We start from the raw sequence: 17719 nt of genomic DNA, 5'->3' as shown, positions 1-17719 counted from the left end.
AGCAAAAAAAAAAAGAGGCTGGGGATTATAGCTTAGTGAGAAAAGCCCTGGGTTCAATTCTCAGTCCAACAGAAAGAAAAGAGAAAAGAAAAGAAAAGAGAAAAGAAGAGAAAAGAAAAGGAAATAGAAAAGAAAAGAAATGTACGGGGGCTGCAGGGCAGAGCCACAGCAATGGGGTGAGGATAGCACAGATTTATAGACTGAAAACACAGCTGAAGTGTTTTGCTTATGGCTGTGGCATAGTGATTTGTTTCTAATTACTCCTCCCATAGAAAATAAGTAAAAACACTGTATAAAATAATTTAAAAAGTATTTTAAGGCATTTAAAGAAATGTCACACTAGGGAGGATTTGCAGGCCAAGACCCCAAACACAGAGTGAGTCCAGAATCCTGAGCATGGTGTTGGGTACCCTATTTGGCACCATCTTTCAGTTTGTAGCATTTCTAGCCTCCACTTTGTGACCAAGGAGCTGAGCAGGTGTGCAGGCCTGTCATCAGACTCTGAGAGCTGGGGGAGCCAACACTGCTGCTCCAGGTCTGCCATGGTGAAAGGTATCAGCAAACACCCAGGCTTGCAGCCAGGACCCCAGAAGGTTCTATTCTATAAATAAAAGTAAACTGTAAATAGACCTGCTTTCAAAAGGAACAAAGTCCACATTCAAATTATTTCAATTCCTTGTTGGATTAAGGTGACTGGCTCCTAGCCTAGCAGTCTTCTAGAACCAAAAACAACCCAGGCACGAATTTTATCTATAATTTTCATCTATAACAGGCAGCAGACTTTAAAATTAACTAGGTATACAAAAATTTTAACAACACAAAAAGGAGCAAAAGATTTAATGAACATAATTACAAGAAATCCAGATATTAGATTAATTAATTGATAGAATCTTAAAAACTTGATACACCACTACTACCTTCTGCCACATGGGCTTGGCTCCCTGCCTAGGTTCCCATAATATCATGAGGTCCCCACCTCATGCTATGTTCACATTCATAAAACATCATGGTCAGCACATAGCTCTGCCTTGAGCTCTATTTTGAAAGAACCTAGACTAAGATAGTATGATTAAATTGTTCAAGAAAGTAAATGATAACTTGAATAATTTAATGACAAACAGAAATAAAAGTATAACAATTCAAATAAATATTTCAATGGATAGATTTAATAGTAGAGGAGACTATTTTCTTACACAGTCAGACATTTAAAAATTATAGGTTTTCAGACTATATGGTCTTAGTTGCAACCTGTCAATTCTTCTGGTATAATACAAAAGCAACCATTGGAAAAATGTAATAAAATGAGGGTAGCTGTGTTCTAATAAAAAATAGTTTAAAAAAACAGGTGGATGGCTTACTAACCATAATCTGATGATCCTTCAATTAGGCTCACCTGAGCAAAGAATCAGCAAAAGGAAGATTTAAAAAAGCAAAAGAATTAGACATACTGGGTAAAGGGGAGTAATGGCAGTCCTAGAAATAGAGGGAAGAAAAGAGCTTGGAATAGTAGCTTATCTGAAGAGGTAATAGATAAGAACCTTCCAAAATGATGGTGGATATTTAGCCATAGTTTGACAAGGTACATGGACCTCAAATTTAAGAAAGCCACCAATTATGTCACACTCAAATTGATGAAAGCCCAAAACAAAGAGAAAACACTTAAATGCAGACAAAGAAAAAGGACACGTTACCTTCTAAGGAATAAAAATTAGACTGACAGCTGACTTCTCAACAGAAAAATGAAAGCCAGAAGACAATGGAGAGATATCTTCAAAATGCTGAAAGAAAACAGTTTCATAATGATAAAATGGTCAATTCACTGGAAATATGTAATGATTATAAATGTGAATGTACCTAAAGTTCTAGCTTCAGAATATAAATGCCAAAGTTGCAAGTATTAAAAGAAAATTAGTCAAACGCACAGTTATAGTGTGGTTTTATTTCATCTGTCATAATAACTAATAGAATAAGCAAATAATAATCAGTAAAGCTATAATTTTAAACAACACAATTAATAATCATGACCTAATTGACATATGTAGAACAATGTATATAACAGTGCAAGACTATATATAGTATTCCTCCCCAATTTGCTACATTCTGGGCCAAAGTAAAGTTTTAACAAATTTTAAAAGATTGAAATAATATGGAATATGTTTTACAGTAGAATTAAGCTATACAAGTAAATGATAAAAGATGATGGGGAACCTCCATATGTTTGGATGTTACATTCTAAATAACTCATAAGTCAAAGAATATATCACAAAGAAAATTACAAGATAACTGAATGGCAGATGAAAATATTTCATATGAAAAATTTTGAAATTAAATATAAAGTATTCTCCATTTTGATAGGAAATTTATAGACTTAAATGCATAGGTTATACAAAAAAAAGACAAAAGTCAATGATCTAAACATCTGTCTCAAGAGGTTAGAAAAGAACAACTTAATAAATCCAGAGAAAGTAGGATAGAAATAATAAAGACAAGAACTGACAGTGATGTTATACAAAGAAAGCTACATGAAAGAGAGTTATAAATCCAAAAGTAATTTTTATAAAAAGTCTAGTGAAACTGATAGAAGGAGGAAAAGGACTCACTATGGATCCTACAGATGATAACAAGAGTATACTATGAAAAACTCTAGGTCAATAATATTTTAAAAATTAGTTGAAATAGACAAATCCCTTGAAGCAAAATTGGCATGAGGAAATAAAAAATATGAAAAGCATTTATCTTTAAAAGATGTTGAATGTGTAATTCTAAATATTTCCAAGTAAACATTCCAAACATTTGAAGAATAATACCATTCTTAAACTATTGCAGAAAGTAAAAAAGGAACAATTTTTTACTTGTTTTATAAAACCAGTATGAATATCAAAACCTGAAAAAGGCATTCCAAGAAAACAAACAAAATCTCTCTTGTACATAGATTTTTTTAAACTAAAATAATTTAAAATCATTCTCAGTGATATACAAACAGTTATACATTTTATATATAATGAAGTAATAAGTAGTACTAACAGATTCTAATAGAGAAGGATAATGACTAAGTGGGTCTTATAACAGGAAGGATGACTGGACCTACATTTCAAAAATCAATGTAATTTGCCATATGAACGATGTTAACAGATAAAAACATAAAAAAAAAAAAGATAAAAACATTAGGGCCACAGTTTTAGCTCAGTGGTGCCACCGCCTGCCTTGCAAGCGCAAGGTCCCGAGTTCAATTCCCGGAACCAAATTAAAAAAAAAAAAAATAGAAAAACATTTGATCATCTCAAAAAATACAGGAAAGCATTTGATAAAATTCTACACTTATTTATTACAATGAAGCAAATTTCATTAATCAGGTGAAATATCTACAAAATATTCTATAGCAAACACACATAATGTGAATTTTAGAGCACTTTGCCTCTGGAATAAGAAGCATAAGAAGGACAATTTCTGTTGCCACTTTCTCCCAATATCACATCAGCTCTCCCACACAGTGAAACATAGCACCAAAAAGAAGTAAAACATGGAGTGACAGGAACAGAAGCAATAAAACTCACTACTTGCAGATATTAAAACTGTGTGTGTATATAATTCAAAAGAAACCACAAACTTAGTGAAAATAATAAGAATCCAATGCCAATATATAGAATTCAATAAGATGTTCGCATTCTAGCAGCAAATATGTAGATATTGTAATGTATGGTACTATTTACAATAACATCAAATAACACCTGGGAAAAATTTAATAAAAGATACGTAAGACATGTTAATGTTCTCGGTATCATTCTAATTGTAGTATATGTGCTGCTGAAGCAAACACAAGATATGTAAGATATATAGATAGGAAATGTTTTAAATTATTGTGATAAATTTTTAAATAACCAAGCTGGGTGTAGTAATACCTGCCTGTAATCCCAGCATTCAGGAGGCTGAGGTAAGGTTATGAGTTCAAGGCCAGCCTAGGCTACATAGTGAGTTTAAGGCCAACCTGAACTACATAGCAAGATTCTGTCTCAAAAAATCCAAGTTTTTAAAAAAATACCCAAACAAATGTGTGCATACATAGCACATTTATGAATTGGTAGAGTTGGTAATGGAAAGGAGTCAATTTTCTCCAAATTGACCTACAGATTTAATGCAATTCCAATCAAAATCCAGTAGAATTTTATAAAACTGACAAATTGGGCCAGGGATTTAGCTCAGTAGTTTCGCTGCCTGCTTCGCAACCACAAGGTCCGGAGTTCGATCCCTGGTACCAAAAACAAACAAACAAAAAAACTCCCGGCAAACTGATTTCAACACTGGAATGCACTGGAATGCAGAGCCAAGAATAGCAAAGATAATCTTTAGCTGAATAATTTACACTATCAGATATTAAGGCTTATTTTAATGCTATAGTAGATAAATGACAATGATATCAGCACAAATAAATCACAGATACATGAAACAAAGAAGGTCCATAAATATGCCTACACATTATTATGAGCATATTTAAGACAAAAATGAAAGAGCGGACCTTCACCTAATAGCTCTGTGTCAATGGGATAGTCACATAAGAAAACTTACAATTCTACATCACAATAAATAATGTCAAAGGTGAAACATTAAGGCTTTCAGAAGCAAACAGATAATAGCTTCAAGAATCTGGACAAGGCAAAGGTTTTTTTTAACCAGGATACAAACAACACCAAACATAATGTTGTAGATTAATCCACTACAGAAAAGAACTAACAACAATGCTCCTCAAACTTTTCTATGAAATAGAAAGGGTAGGAATGTTTCAAAATTCATTATATGCAGCCAGTATCAACCTGATACCAAAATCAGATAAAGACTCAACAAGAAAACAACATATCTTGATGATCCTTGATGATCATTCATGCAAAAATCTTCAATGAAATTTTTGCAAACAGAATTCAACAACTCATTAAAAAGATAAAACACTGTGATCAAGCTGGTTTTAATTCCGGAGATGCAAGGATAGTTCAGGGTATGAAAATCATGATATGTGATGTCCCACATAAGTAGAATCAAGGATAAAAATCACCTGATCTCTCAATAGATGTGGAAAAAGTCTTTAACAAAATTCATGATAAAAACCCTGAAGAAAGTAGGTATGGAAGGGTCAGTGGAATAAAGGCTGCATGTCAAAGGCTGCATGTCAAAGCCAACATCACACCGAATGGCTCTAAATGTGAAACAAAGTCATAGCTACTTTTCTGTTTTTGGCTTTCTGGGAAACCTCTATCAAGGACCCAAAGCAGGCAGCTCAACAGACAAAGGAGATGGTCAGGTATACACAGAGCAGCAAAAGAGAACTGTACATTAACATTCACAAAACTATATTTCCTTGTTTAATTAGGAAAACAATGAATTCAAATGCAATTGCCTGACTTGGTCACTTCAAAATAATTTCTAAAATTTATGAAATAGATTTTAACCGAAAATGGTTCAGGGTGTGTGTGTGTGTGTGTGTGTGTGTGTGTGTGTGTGTGTGTGGTGTGTAAAACTTAGTTGTGAATTCTGGTAACTATGAGAGCAGTATTTGAATTCCTTTAATGAAGAAATCTCCCTCAACAAAACACATTACAGGAATTCATGGACTCTTCCACAAGTTTCTACCTTTGTGATTAGTGGCAAGCAGTTAGGATGGGATGGAGTCATGGGAAATAGCTAAATTTTCTTTCCTGTTGGCACTGTCAAGGGTTGCACCATGTCCCCTGAGAAAAAATGTTGAAGTTCTAGCCCATGGTGCCTTCAGAATATGATTTGACTTGGAAACAGGGTCTTGACAGATGCAATCGAGTTAAAATGAGGTCATTGTGGTGGGCCCTCATCCACATGAATGTGTCCTTATGAAAGGAGGAAATGTGCACACGGGGTTGGACATGCCCAGAGCAAAGATGGTGAGGAGATGGAGGGAGAATGCCTGAACGGTATAACTTGAGGAGACTGGCATGATGCATCTCCCTCACAGAGCTCAGAAGGAACCAATCTTGCCAGCATTTTGATTTTGGACATTTCGACTCCAGGACTGTAGAACAATAAACTCTGTGGTTTAGGCATACTGGCTTGTGGTCACCTGTTATAATAGCCTCAGGAAAGTAACGCAGACACCGACTCTAAAGCTGTCTTGCTGTGCTTTGAAGTGCCTGAGAATGTGTGAAATCAGCCACTAGTGGCAGCACACTACAAGGCTGTAACATGTCCTTTGAAAGAAAGGACAGCAGGGTGTTTCAAATCCTCTGTCCTTGGATAAGTTACAAGCATCCCTACAGCCTTCCAGAAAAGCGGGACTCTGTGGTAGCTATCTATCTGTGCTAAGGCCAAACGGAGCTGGAGACAGAGCTTGCACTGCTGAAAGCCAGTGGAAAAGCGATCAAAAAACATTTTTCTCCAGAAACAAGATATCTATATCTAAATGAAGGAAAAACTGAGTTTGCTAAGCAGATGGCTAGCAGAAGAGGAAGATTTCTGAGATCACAAAGAAGACAGTCCTCCCCTGCCTCCGTCATCACTGAAGATGGATGTATGTTTTGAAAGAAGGGAAAGCTGCTAGGAGTAGATTAAAATTAAGCACAGAAGAGATGTCTTCATCAAAGATACTTAATTTTATTTTATTCTTAGGGAAGTATACTTAAAATTGGTATTCACAAACATCTATTCACAGATATAAATGTTCAGGAAATTCTCACTGAATTAAGCCTCTAGCTAAGCACAGAACATCAATGACCTGGTCAGGACTCTCTACTGCTCCCTGGTGGCCACACGCACATATTGAAGGAGCAAAATACGAAGTAAGAAAGGCCTGAGGCTCTAATGTGAAATTCCCCAGCACAACAATGTTTGACAAGAATCATCCATGAGAAACGGGTCATTCAACAAAACAAGAGTATATCATGAGAAATCCATCGGAAAGAGGAAAAGGTACAATTTTCAAGAATGGGTCAACCATGAATATACAGCTTCTTAAAGAATTTTATCTGTGTAGCACAATTTGCTAAATTTCTGAATCTGAGCAGTAGTAATTAGAAAGAAATCCAACATAACACTGATGTCTATATTCTTTATATGTAAGACTGCAGTATTTCCAAGTCTACTTATTAAAAGTCATGAAATAAGCCCCAGTGTGAGCGGTATGGAAGAATGTGCCTAGCACAGCCCAGCATACCCATGACTATGCCAAGTCAACACCAAGTAAGCAGAATTTGTCAATGCCTCATCCTCCCTTGGTTGAAGCCATTTCTAGACAAAATGCTCCTGGTTAGTGGAAAGAGGTACACTTGACACAGGGTAGTCTGTCACTGGTCACCCCACAGGCTGTCACTCTCCCATTGAAGGTGCAGCCATCACTTGATGGGCCAGGAAGGGATGAATGGAAGCAAAGAGCTCCTTATCTTAGCAACAACACACCCTGGGCAATGAGACAATGTTCTGAACAACAACACACAAAAAAACTGATGGAACAGGATATATCCTTGAAACCCACATTATTTGGACAAGCTCCCAAGCCAGGGATAAACATCAGCATCATCCTACTTCATCACAAATATCTCCAATTTGGCAAATTCTCTTCCACTGAGCATACCACATCTTTGAAAGATCATGGCTATTTCTAAATGAGTCAGTTATGTGCAATACCCTGTTTGATAAATATGTTTTTAAAGCAACTTTTTCAGTTTAGAGAGCTCAACTCTCCAAAAGTTGAAGTCCAGAGCTGTTTGTTCCATGTGAGAGTCAGAATTCAGAGATGGGAGAACAGAGGACGGGGTATCAATTCAGACAGTGGAAGGCATGCTGTTAAAATGAACTCCATGAAGAGGTGAATATGAATATGGAATATAGAATACGGTAAGAAGGTGTCAAATATTTAATTACACAAGTTATACATAAAAACCTCCTTTTTAAAAATTACTCTTAAGAATTAGATATCATATGTAAAATTAAGACTACTCCCCCAGAGCACTTGTCCCTTCTCTGATAACCATATTGTCTTTATTTTGGGATGGATCCTTCCAAATATTAAAAAGTATGTACATACAGATATATGTGTACATGTATACACACAATCATAGAAATGTACAATCTCTGTGTATGCATGCTCTCCTATCTGGTATCTTTAAGATCTAGCCATGCTGACATGGTAATCAGTATCTTGAATACTAATTTTTGTGGGTTTTCTCTATGCTATCATCATTCTAATGTCTCCTCCTCAATAAGAAACCTCTATATTGGCTTAAGAAGAATACAAATTCTCTTAATAGTAATTAAAAGACAAAAATATCTCTCTGTGTGTTTACTACTTGAGAATCAAACAGCAAGCCCCCGAGGAAGCAAAATAAGCACAGAATTTATGCCACAACAACGGACCAGAGAGGATAAGATAGATACAAATTATATCCCCTTCCCAAATCTTTCACAATGTGATGGTAAGAGAAGAATATGGAGTCAATGATTCAAGGACTGGACACAGAAGTCAGAAGTCTAGATGTCTCCGTGGGCTAGGCTGAGAATGGAAGTAAGCACCTGAAGGAGGATGAACTTGTTTCACACTAGGGATGCCATCAGGTGTTGTATGAACTGTGGTGAACTAGAAAATGTACCCAGAATAGAGGACAATGGCCACCTGGCTGCAGCCAACAACAGCTATGGTAAAACACAAGTTCACTGTCAGATCTTCCTGTTTTTAAAAAGAAGCAGAAAAAACCCCAGTTTTTATTACATCTGTCTTGATTTTTCAGTGTTGACTATTATAAACCCCAAAGTATCAAAAATCAAGCATTTGACTAGTCACACGCAGGCAGAATTTGGCTTTCAGGAATTTGGATCAGTTAGCAAGTCTCATTTACCTCCACACGTTTCCCTGGTGACACAGCAATGTCTCAGTGAAACATTCTTTGACAAATTACTGTGCAGAACACAGATAGTTCTTTGTTTTAAAAGTTTTGTTTTTTGTTTTCTCATACCTGAAGATATCAGTGGCAATTAGGGCAATGGTTTTTTTTTTCTATTTACATTTTTGGAATGAGTATTCTGAAAAGGAAGAGGGCAAAACTACCTATTGATTTATTATTATTCTTTTCCTTAGGAATTTTCAAATTTATCAGAAGAGTTTTAAATTGAGTCATTTTAGAAATAGACTGGCTGCTACACTTCCTGTCCTCTGCATTTATCAGAGGTGGGCTGCAGGCTCATGCTCTAGGGAAGAAGTCTTCTAATGGTGCTCATGACATGATACAACCTGGGGATAGAATCGCTGATCTTTAATCAGCTACTGCAGGACTGTGCACTCAAAGGGCCGAGGACAGAAGCACAGACCCTTGGTCAGGAGGGCAAGCAGAGAGCTTCCATCCTATTCTCTGTTTTACAAGGATACTGTGTTTAACCATTGCTCATTTTCATCAGACTCCAGAGATTTAAAATTGTGCGCGGCAACTAGAAGTTATGAATGCAAAATCAATCTTTTCCCTATAAAAGAGAATGAAGTCTCTAAACCAGCAGGATTAAAGAGCAGACTTGAGTGAGATGAACAATTTGTAGGAAGGGACTGGCAAGATGGAAGTATCAATGAAACATGTGCCATATTAAAGCAATCACTGATGACCTCTTGCTCAACAAACTATATTTTACAATCAAGACATTCCAGGCTTATATGTATGAAGTTTCTGTAGATGATCATCCTACCTTGAAGATGAAATCAGCCATCAATGGTCCTGGAATCTTAAAGGTCTGCCTCTCTGAGCCCTTCTGAAATTCAACTGTTGTGTTTTCCACAACAAAGATTCCTGGGCTGTTAAAGCTGTGTTCTCCTTTGCTTCCTTGAAGTGTTTTTGATTCAATAACTAAAATGTAAAAGCAAAATTTAAATAAGAGAACTATCCTAAAAGAGTTTTCATCAAAATGACATTTTACTAAGCACAGTATCAGCACATAGTATCAACATAATATCAAAATATCTGCTCAATTTACATTGATTCACATTGGTGGAATAGATACGTAACTATTTTAAGTTGCCTATAAAAAGATGCTAACAAGGGCGGTAGGCACAATAAGTCTATTCAGTTCTCTGGAGTCATTTCTAGTGTAAGGGGAAAGAGAAAAAAATTCTTTATATTTTTTTTTCATGATATAGCTAAAAACATACAATGAATAAAACATGTTTATTCACTTACTACCTGTTCAGAAGATCTTACACTTTGTCTTTTATTTAGAAAAAAGCCACAATAAATTTGAAATTTCTTTTTTTTTTTTTGGTAGCGGGGATCGAACTTGGGTCCTTGTGCTTATGAGGCAGGCAGCGGAACCACTGAGCTAAATCCCCAGCCCTGAAATTTCTTTTTAAAACCTTTTTGTTTTGAAATAATAGATTCACAGGAAATTGCAAAAATAATATGGAGAGGTCCTGTGTAACCCTATCCAGTCTTTCCTGATGGTTACATCTTAGGAACCTATAGTACAACAGCAAAACTAGGAATTGATGGCACATTGTGTGCATGTGGTTTGATGCTACTTTATCACACAGCACCACACTGCAAATATAGAACCATGCCATTACCACCAAGATCTCCCTTGCCTATGCTGCTCTTACTCTAATTTGCTTTTGAAGTGTTTTTAAGACCTCCCTCATAAAAATGTTTCTTCACAGTTTAAACAAAATGACATTTCTATTTTACTTAAATTCTTTCTTTCTTTTTCCCTTTCTTTATTTTGTTTTATTTTGGTAAGTCACCATACTTAGTAGAACTGACCCAAGGGTGAAGGAAGCCATTAAAACATTCACAGCTGGGCACTAGGGCACCTGCGTTTCTGGCCCCAGCTTTCCTCTAACTGCCTGCCTTGGGTTGTCACTGCCTCTGATCTAAAATGAGGAGACGGATGATTCCTGTGTCTAGCTCTCCTGTGAGAGATCATCCAGTGGTATTGCAGCAGCCTTGAGCAAAGAACACAACAGAATCAAAACTCCACTTGGCTTCAAACCTACAAATGGAAAGTTGATAAAACACAAGATGGGCCGGCATGGGGAACCCCAAGCCATGGGCTGCTGGGCCCTGGCTCTTTTCATTTGCTGGTTTTCTCTCTGCCAAGGTGCAGGTGTGGGAATCCACGCGTGCCAGACAAACTGCATCCCAGGCATCAGGAGACATCCTTGATTATTCCTGACAGGCAGGCTGGGAACTTTTCTGGGAACATTTAAGGGCTGGCCCTGAGCTGGTTGATCTGGAGGAGTCATTAGTGGTCGAAGAATAACACTGGCTACTCTCAGGCACACAAAACCCCAACCACTTTGGCCCTGCTCTCCATGACCACAGATTTTTGGAGAGTGCAAGATTAAATTCATTTCCTAGTTCCAATGAAGATGTAAAATCAAGTGTTATAAAGTGTGTTGTCAGTAAAAAACAAGATTAGGAACTAGAGATAGCAAGCAAGCCCCACACTGGAGGAATCAGGTCTATAAAGTAAAGGAGAAAAACAATGAGCACTAAGGCAATATCAAAAGAGAATGAAACTGGATGCAAACCATCCTTGTGGAAGCTTGTGAAACACCAAGATTCTAGACTGAGATGCAGCCTGAAGCGACTTGATTACGTTCGAGTGGTGTGTGACTGGTCCTGAGGCTGTGGTGGGGTGGTAATTGCTTTACCTCTGTTCCTTCTTTCTGGAGCACGGCTTTCCAAGTTTCTCTGGGGTGCAGGGCTGGGGCAGGGGGCATAGAAATCTGGGAAGATGATCTGGGAGGAAGGAAGCCCTGTTACAATATCTCCTAACCAAAGGCCAGTGTTTCTATTAGTTTGGTTTTGGTGTTCTGTTTTAAACGCCAAGCCCGTTCCACTATTTCAACAGTATGTAAGATTTGGAAGAAGTACAAATGGCCAATAAGTACATGAAAAAATGTTCAGCATCTTTGGCCATGAGAGAAATGCAAATCAAAACAACTTGGAGATTCCATCTCATTCCAATCAGAATGGCTTTCATCAAAAACACACACAAAAATAACAAATGGTGGAGAATATATGGGAAAAAAGGAACCCTTCTATAATATTAGTTGGGAATATAAGCTGGTAAAACCATTATGGAATTCTATATGGAGATTTCTCAAAAAATTAAAATTCTGTTTGACCCAGCTATACCTCTTTTAGGTATACTCCTGAAAGAATTTAAGACATTATATGATAGTGATTCAGACATACCCATGTTAAAGCAGGGCAATTCACAATAGCTAAGCTCTGAAAACAGCCTCTATGTCCATCAACAGATAAATGGATAAAGAAAATGTGGTACAAGGGCCAGGGATTTAGCTCAGTGGTTCTGGAGCCTGCCTCCCAAGTGCAAGGACCCAAGTTCAATCCCCTGTACCAAAAAAAAAAAAAAAAAAAGCAAATGTGGTACATATACACAATGGAGTATTACTCAGCCATAAAGAAGAATGAAATCATGTCATTTGGAGGAAAATGAATAGATCCTGAGATCATAATATTAACTGCTGCAAGTCAGACACAGAAAGCTAAATATTGCAGGGTTTCTCTTATATTATATGAGAAACCCAAAATACACATAAAGAGTAAAATAAAGGAGAGATGGTAGAAAACACAGAGGCAGACTTTTTGGAGATGGGGAAGAGGATCAGAGAAAGGAGGGAGGGTACGGAGGTGTGGGTAAAGGGACTGAAAAAGACCAAGACGCAATATCAATATTACAAATTTCCCCAAATGAATGTAACTATTATGTATCAAAAATATTAATAAAAATAAAGACAATGTCTTCTTCCATCATGGAAAAAATGATTGCAGGGACAAGTATATAAAAACACAAATAGCAAAGACAATTTTCAAGTTACCCATCACACACTTCTTTACCCCTGAACTATATGTTTATTGTAAAAATATCATTCCCCCTAATTATTCAAAAGGCTTCCAGATCTGTAGAGATCAAACATAGCTGTATATCCTGCAGGTGGAAAGCAGGTGCTCTGACCCCAGCTGTGGAAGCGAGGAGCTGAGCTCACAGCAGGTGGCAGGGGAGGATGGACTGACAAAGGTGGGATGTCTGTCTGCAAACAATGATCACCAGGCTGAAAAGGCCACTGTGGCAGACCACGGTGAGGGAGAGGCCGACACAGTTCTTCAAGGCCATTTATACTGGAGACAAATTGCTGCTTCTTAGTACCTGGGTCTCTTACATGGAAGAAATGGAGGCCATGATTTTTTGCTCAATAATTCAAATGCTGTACTGACTTCTCAATGCCTTGATGAAGTTTTTACTCATTTCTATCTGCTCTCCTGTGTGTGATTCAGGGCTTGTGAGATCGGTACAGGCGAACCCCTCTGTCTCAGCACTCACACCAATGGCTTGTGCAGCAATGTGGCTGAGGCCTGGGAGACCTCAGGAGGCCTGTGAGCAAGCCACCACCTCTAAGGAGCAGGATATGAGCCTCTCTCCTGCCACCCACTGCCCACCTGACTTCTCTCCAGGCTTATACTGAGTGGAGGGGAGGAAGAGTAGAGGGAAGTAGGAAAGGCAGCCTCAAACAGGGTAAAGAACAGAATCAGAAATCAAGGCCTTCTCTTCTCAAATCGCCAAGCCTGTAATGATGTGTTTAAATGTTTTAATCCATACTTAATTTTAAAAAGACATGATGGGTAAAAAGGTAATGAATGCTTCCAATGGCTTCTGGCTGAAGAGCTTGCAACTGAGAAGTATCAGTCTGAACTTTTTTCAAAAGAGACAGAGTTTTGTAACCATTGCCAAGGGATCTGTTTAAATTCTGAAGGCCACAAAAGTACTGTCAGGTAAATGTGTGATGAGGGCTTAGCACAGCTGTAGTTATAAACACATCAAACTTTTATCTACAGGAGAGCTATATTCTTATAGCATATGTTTCTATACTACAGTGCAGTATATGGCATCTTGGTTCTCGATTTTATTTCTAGTCAAACGTAAATAATGCTGAAGTTTTGCTACAATAAGATTTCTCTTCCAGAATCCTCTTCTTGCTTTCATTTTTGAAGGGGTACGTTACTGGAAAATTTGGGGTTGGTGCTCCCTACATAATGTGGCCAGGGTTGGACCAGGAGTATAAATTCAGCATCTGAACTGCTATGAGGAGAATGTTAGTTGGACAATCTACAGTTAAATTCCATTCCACAACAAAGAGACTGGAATTAACATCACTGGGTATTCTTACTTCTGAATAATGCAGTCTTTGGAGCATTGTGGTTAATACGGATCTTAAAAGAATGATTTATTACTGCAAAATAAACTGGATTTCAGAAACACATCTTTTTACAAATAAAAATGTAAAATACAGTTGTATAAATCAATAAAATAAAGCCTCTTCTGTATTTAGATATTCAGAAATGTAAACTAAATCCTTTGTAGATAAAGCCAGTTCTTTTCATCACTGGAGAAGGATAACTTTTAGAAACACTTCCAGAGCCAATTGTGAGGCGGTTCAGAAGGAGAAATATTCCAAGCAACAGATCTGTCACTTCTGGAGAAATGGGAACATATCCAAGCACTGTTCTTGGAAGAGTTCCAGTCTTGAGTACAAAGTTGTGTTTAATATGCTGGTACCTATCTATGTATCTATGACTTTCACCTCAAAGTATTCACTTGTCCTTGGTTATCTGTTTACTGTTTGTTTATTCTGCTTTTACAACTTAAAAACAATTTTTGAAGCTGAATTTGGGGGAATTGCCTTTTGTAACATTAAAATATCAGACCCAGTTGCTGCATTTTAAAATGTTTAAAACATTTTTTGACATATAACTCACATGCTACAAAATGTATGTATGTATGTATGTATGTATGTATTTACAGGATTACAAGATGCTGGGGATCAAACCTAGGGCCTTGCACATGCTAGGTAGGTACTATAACACTGAACTACACCCCTAGCCCCAAATTCACCAATTTAAAATGTATAACAACATACATTTATACACAGCATATTTATTTATTCATTTATTTATCCATTCAGTTTTTGGGTATATTTTAGGCATACAATATAGTTTCATTCATAACTTTTACCCTTAAATGATGTATCTTGGTTCTTATTTTTTCCACAATCCCCTGCCCTCCCTTCACTCCCTCCACCCCACCCTATTTACGAAGACTTTGTTGCTATTTTTTCCTTTTCTCATATTTATTCCTTTCCCTTCTTTCCTTTCCCACTTGCCTTACCCATTTAGATCTTTTCTTCCTATTTCACATTATCAATTATACATTTTGATCCTTATTTACACTTTTAGTTTCTCACACCAGAGATATTGTTCTGTATTTACACATGTGTATCCTATTTATTTCACTAAAGAGTGCAGCCTCAATATGCATCCATTTAGCTATAAATGTCTCTAGCTTCTCATTCTTTATGGCTGAGTAGTACTCCATCTTATTTTTAAAAACCACATCTTCTTTATCCAGTCTCCAGTTGATGAGCAATTGGGCTGTTTCCAAGCTTTAGCTATTACAAACTGTGCTGCTATAAACATAAGTACACATATATCACTGTGGTATGATTCTTTTAATTATTTGGGGGAGATACCCAGCAGAGGAATAGCTAGCTGGGTCAAACGGGACCTTTAATCCTAGTTTTTTGAGGTGTCTCCATATTGATTTCCACAGTGGTTATACCAGTCTGCACTCCCACGAACAACAGAGAAGGGTTCCTTTCTCCCCACAACCCTGCCAGCATTTGTTATTGGTTGATTTCTTGATAGCAGCCATTCTTTCTGGGGCAAGATGGAATCTCAGTGTTGTTTTCATCTGCATCTCTCGAATGACCAGTGATGTTGAACATTTTTTTATATGTTTAGTTGATACTTTTACTTCTTTGTCTGAGGAATGTCTGTTCATTTCAGATGCCCATCTTTGAACTGGGTCTTTATATTTAAAGGGTCTGATTTTTTAAAATTCTTTATATATTCTGGATAGTAGTCCTTTGACTGAGGAACAGCTGATAAAAAATTTAATTTTTTCCCACAGTATAGGTTGTCTCTTAGTTCTGTTGGTGGTTTCTCTTGCAGTGCAGAAGCTTTTTAGTAAGATGAGATCCCAGTTGTTGATTCTTTGTGCTAGTGCCTGTGCTAATGAGCTTTTGTTTATAAAGTCTTTTCCTACGCCAATGTCTTCAAGAGCTCTACCTAACTTATCTTCCAGCAAGTTTAGTGTTTCTGTTTTAATATTTAGATTTTTAATCCACTTCGATTTTAGTTTAGTTCATGGTAAAAGATAGGGGTCTAGTTTTAATTTTTGGCAGGTTGAAATCCAGTTTTTCCAATACCATTTATTAAGGAGGCTATCTTTCCTCCGGTGAGGATGGTTGGCTTTTTGGTCAAAGACGAGGTAGCTGAGTATGTCTGGAGTTGTTTCTGCATCTTCTAATCTATTCCACTGATCCTTGGGTCTGTTTCTTTGCCAGTACCATGCTGTTTTTATCACAGTGGCTTTGTAGTATAGCTTCAAGTTGGGGATTGTAGTACCCCCTGTCATGGCTCTGTTGCCTAGAATTGCTTTTGCTATTCTAGGTCTCTTCTGGTTCCAAATGAATTTTTGGATTGTTTTTTTCTAGTTCTATGAAATATACTTTTGGGATTTCAATTGGGATTGCATTGAATATATATAGCAGTTTTGGAAGTATGGCCATTTTCACTATATTGGTTCTTCCTACCCGGGAACATGGGATGTCTTTCCATTTTCTGATATCCTCTTCGATCTCTTTTTTCAGAGTGCTGTAGTATTCTGTGTAGAGGTCTTTTGCTTCCTTTGTTAGATTGATTCCTAGATATTTCATTTTTTTGGATGTTATTGTAAAAGGAACTGTTTCCCTAACTTCTCTCTCAGTGAGTCTGTTATTTGTGTACAAGAAGGCTATTGATTTTTGAGTGTTGACCTTGTATCCAGCTACTCTACTGAATCTGTCAATTAAGTCTAGAAGTTTTTTGGCGGAGTTTTTTGGGTCTTCTATGTAGAGTATCATGTCATCAGCAAATAATGGCAGTTTAACTTCTTCCTTTCCTATCTTTATTCCTTTATTTCTCTTGTCTAATTGCTGTGGCTAATGTTTCTAGAACTATATTGAACAGGAGTGGTGATAGTGGACATCCGTGTCTTGTTCCTAATTTTAGTGTGAAAGCTTTCAGTTTTTGACCATTTAGTATGATGTTGGCTGTTGGTTTTTCATAGATACGCTTTATCAGGTTGAGATAGAGACCATCTATTCCAATTTTCTTTAGGGTTTTTATCATGAATGGTATACACAGCATATTTAAAAAGTGAAGCCACTGCCACAGTCTCAACTTAGAACATTTTTGTCACCACCAAAAGACATCCCACACCAACCAGGCAATTAGCCATCCATTTTTCATCTCTGTACCTCTGCCTGATTTGGATATTGCTGGCAAATGGAATCATACGATATGTAACTTTTTGTGACTGGCTCCTTTCACTTAAGCACAATGTTTTCAAGTATTGTCCATGTTGTAGCTTATATCAGTATTTCACCCCTTTTTGTAGCCAAATAATATTTCACTTATTCTTTGAACAGTTGATGGACATTCAGGTTGTTTCCAATTGATGGCTAGTATCAGTAATGCCACTGTGAATATTCATCTTTTTGTATTTTTTAATCCAAATTATATTTCCCAGAAGTATTAATGAAATGATTTAAAAATTTGGATCTGAATGATTTTGTCACCAAAAATCAGGTTTACATTTACAAGAAGGA

General features: G+C 37.0%; 1 protein-coding gene across 11 annotated transcripts in view; it reads right to left on the bottom strand.

The window, feature by feature from the left end:
• Positions 1-17719, bottom strand: part of Adamtsl3 (ADAMTS like 3) — a 350115-nt gene that overhangs the window by 153823 nt on the left and 178573 nt on the right. For all 11 annotated transcript variants that reach the window (XR_015441834.1, XM_087188551.1, XM_087188548.1 and 8 more), the window contains one exon: positions 9682-9839. Coding sequence is in view for 10 of the 11 variants with exons in the window: in XM_087188551.1 (XP_087044677.1) it covers positions 9682-9839 (158 nt within the window). In the remaining variant the exon portion in view is untranslated. The remainder of the gene's footprint in view (positions 1-9681; positions 9840-17719) is intronic.

Source organism: Heterocephalus glaber, unplaced genomic scaffold, assembly GCF_053883595.1.
Source record: "Heterocephalus glaber isolate CG9 unplaced genomic scaffold, H.glaber_assembly_v1.0 deba00001531, whole genome shotgun sequence".
Classification (NCBI taxonomy): Eukaryota; Metazoa; Chordata; class Mammalia; order Rodentia; family Bathyergidae; genus Heterocephalus; species Heterocephalus glaber.
Note: the sequence above shows the minus strand (reverse complement) of the source record. Positions and strands in the feature narration are given on the sequence as shown.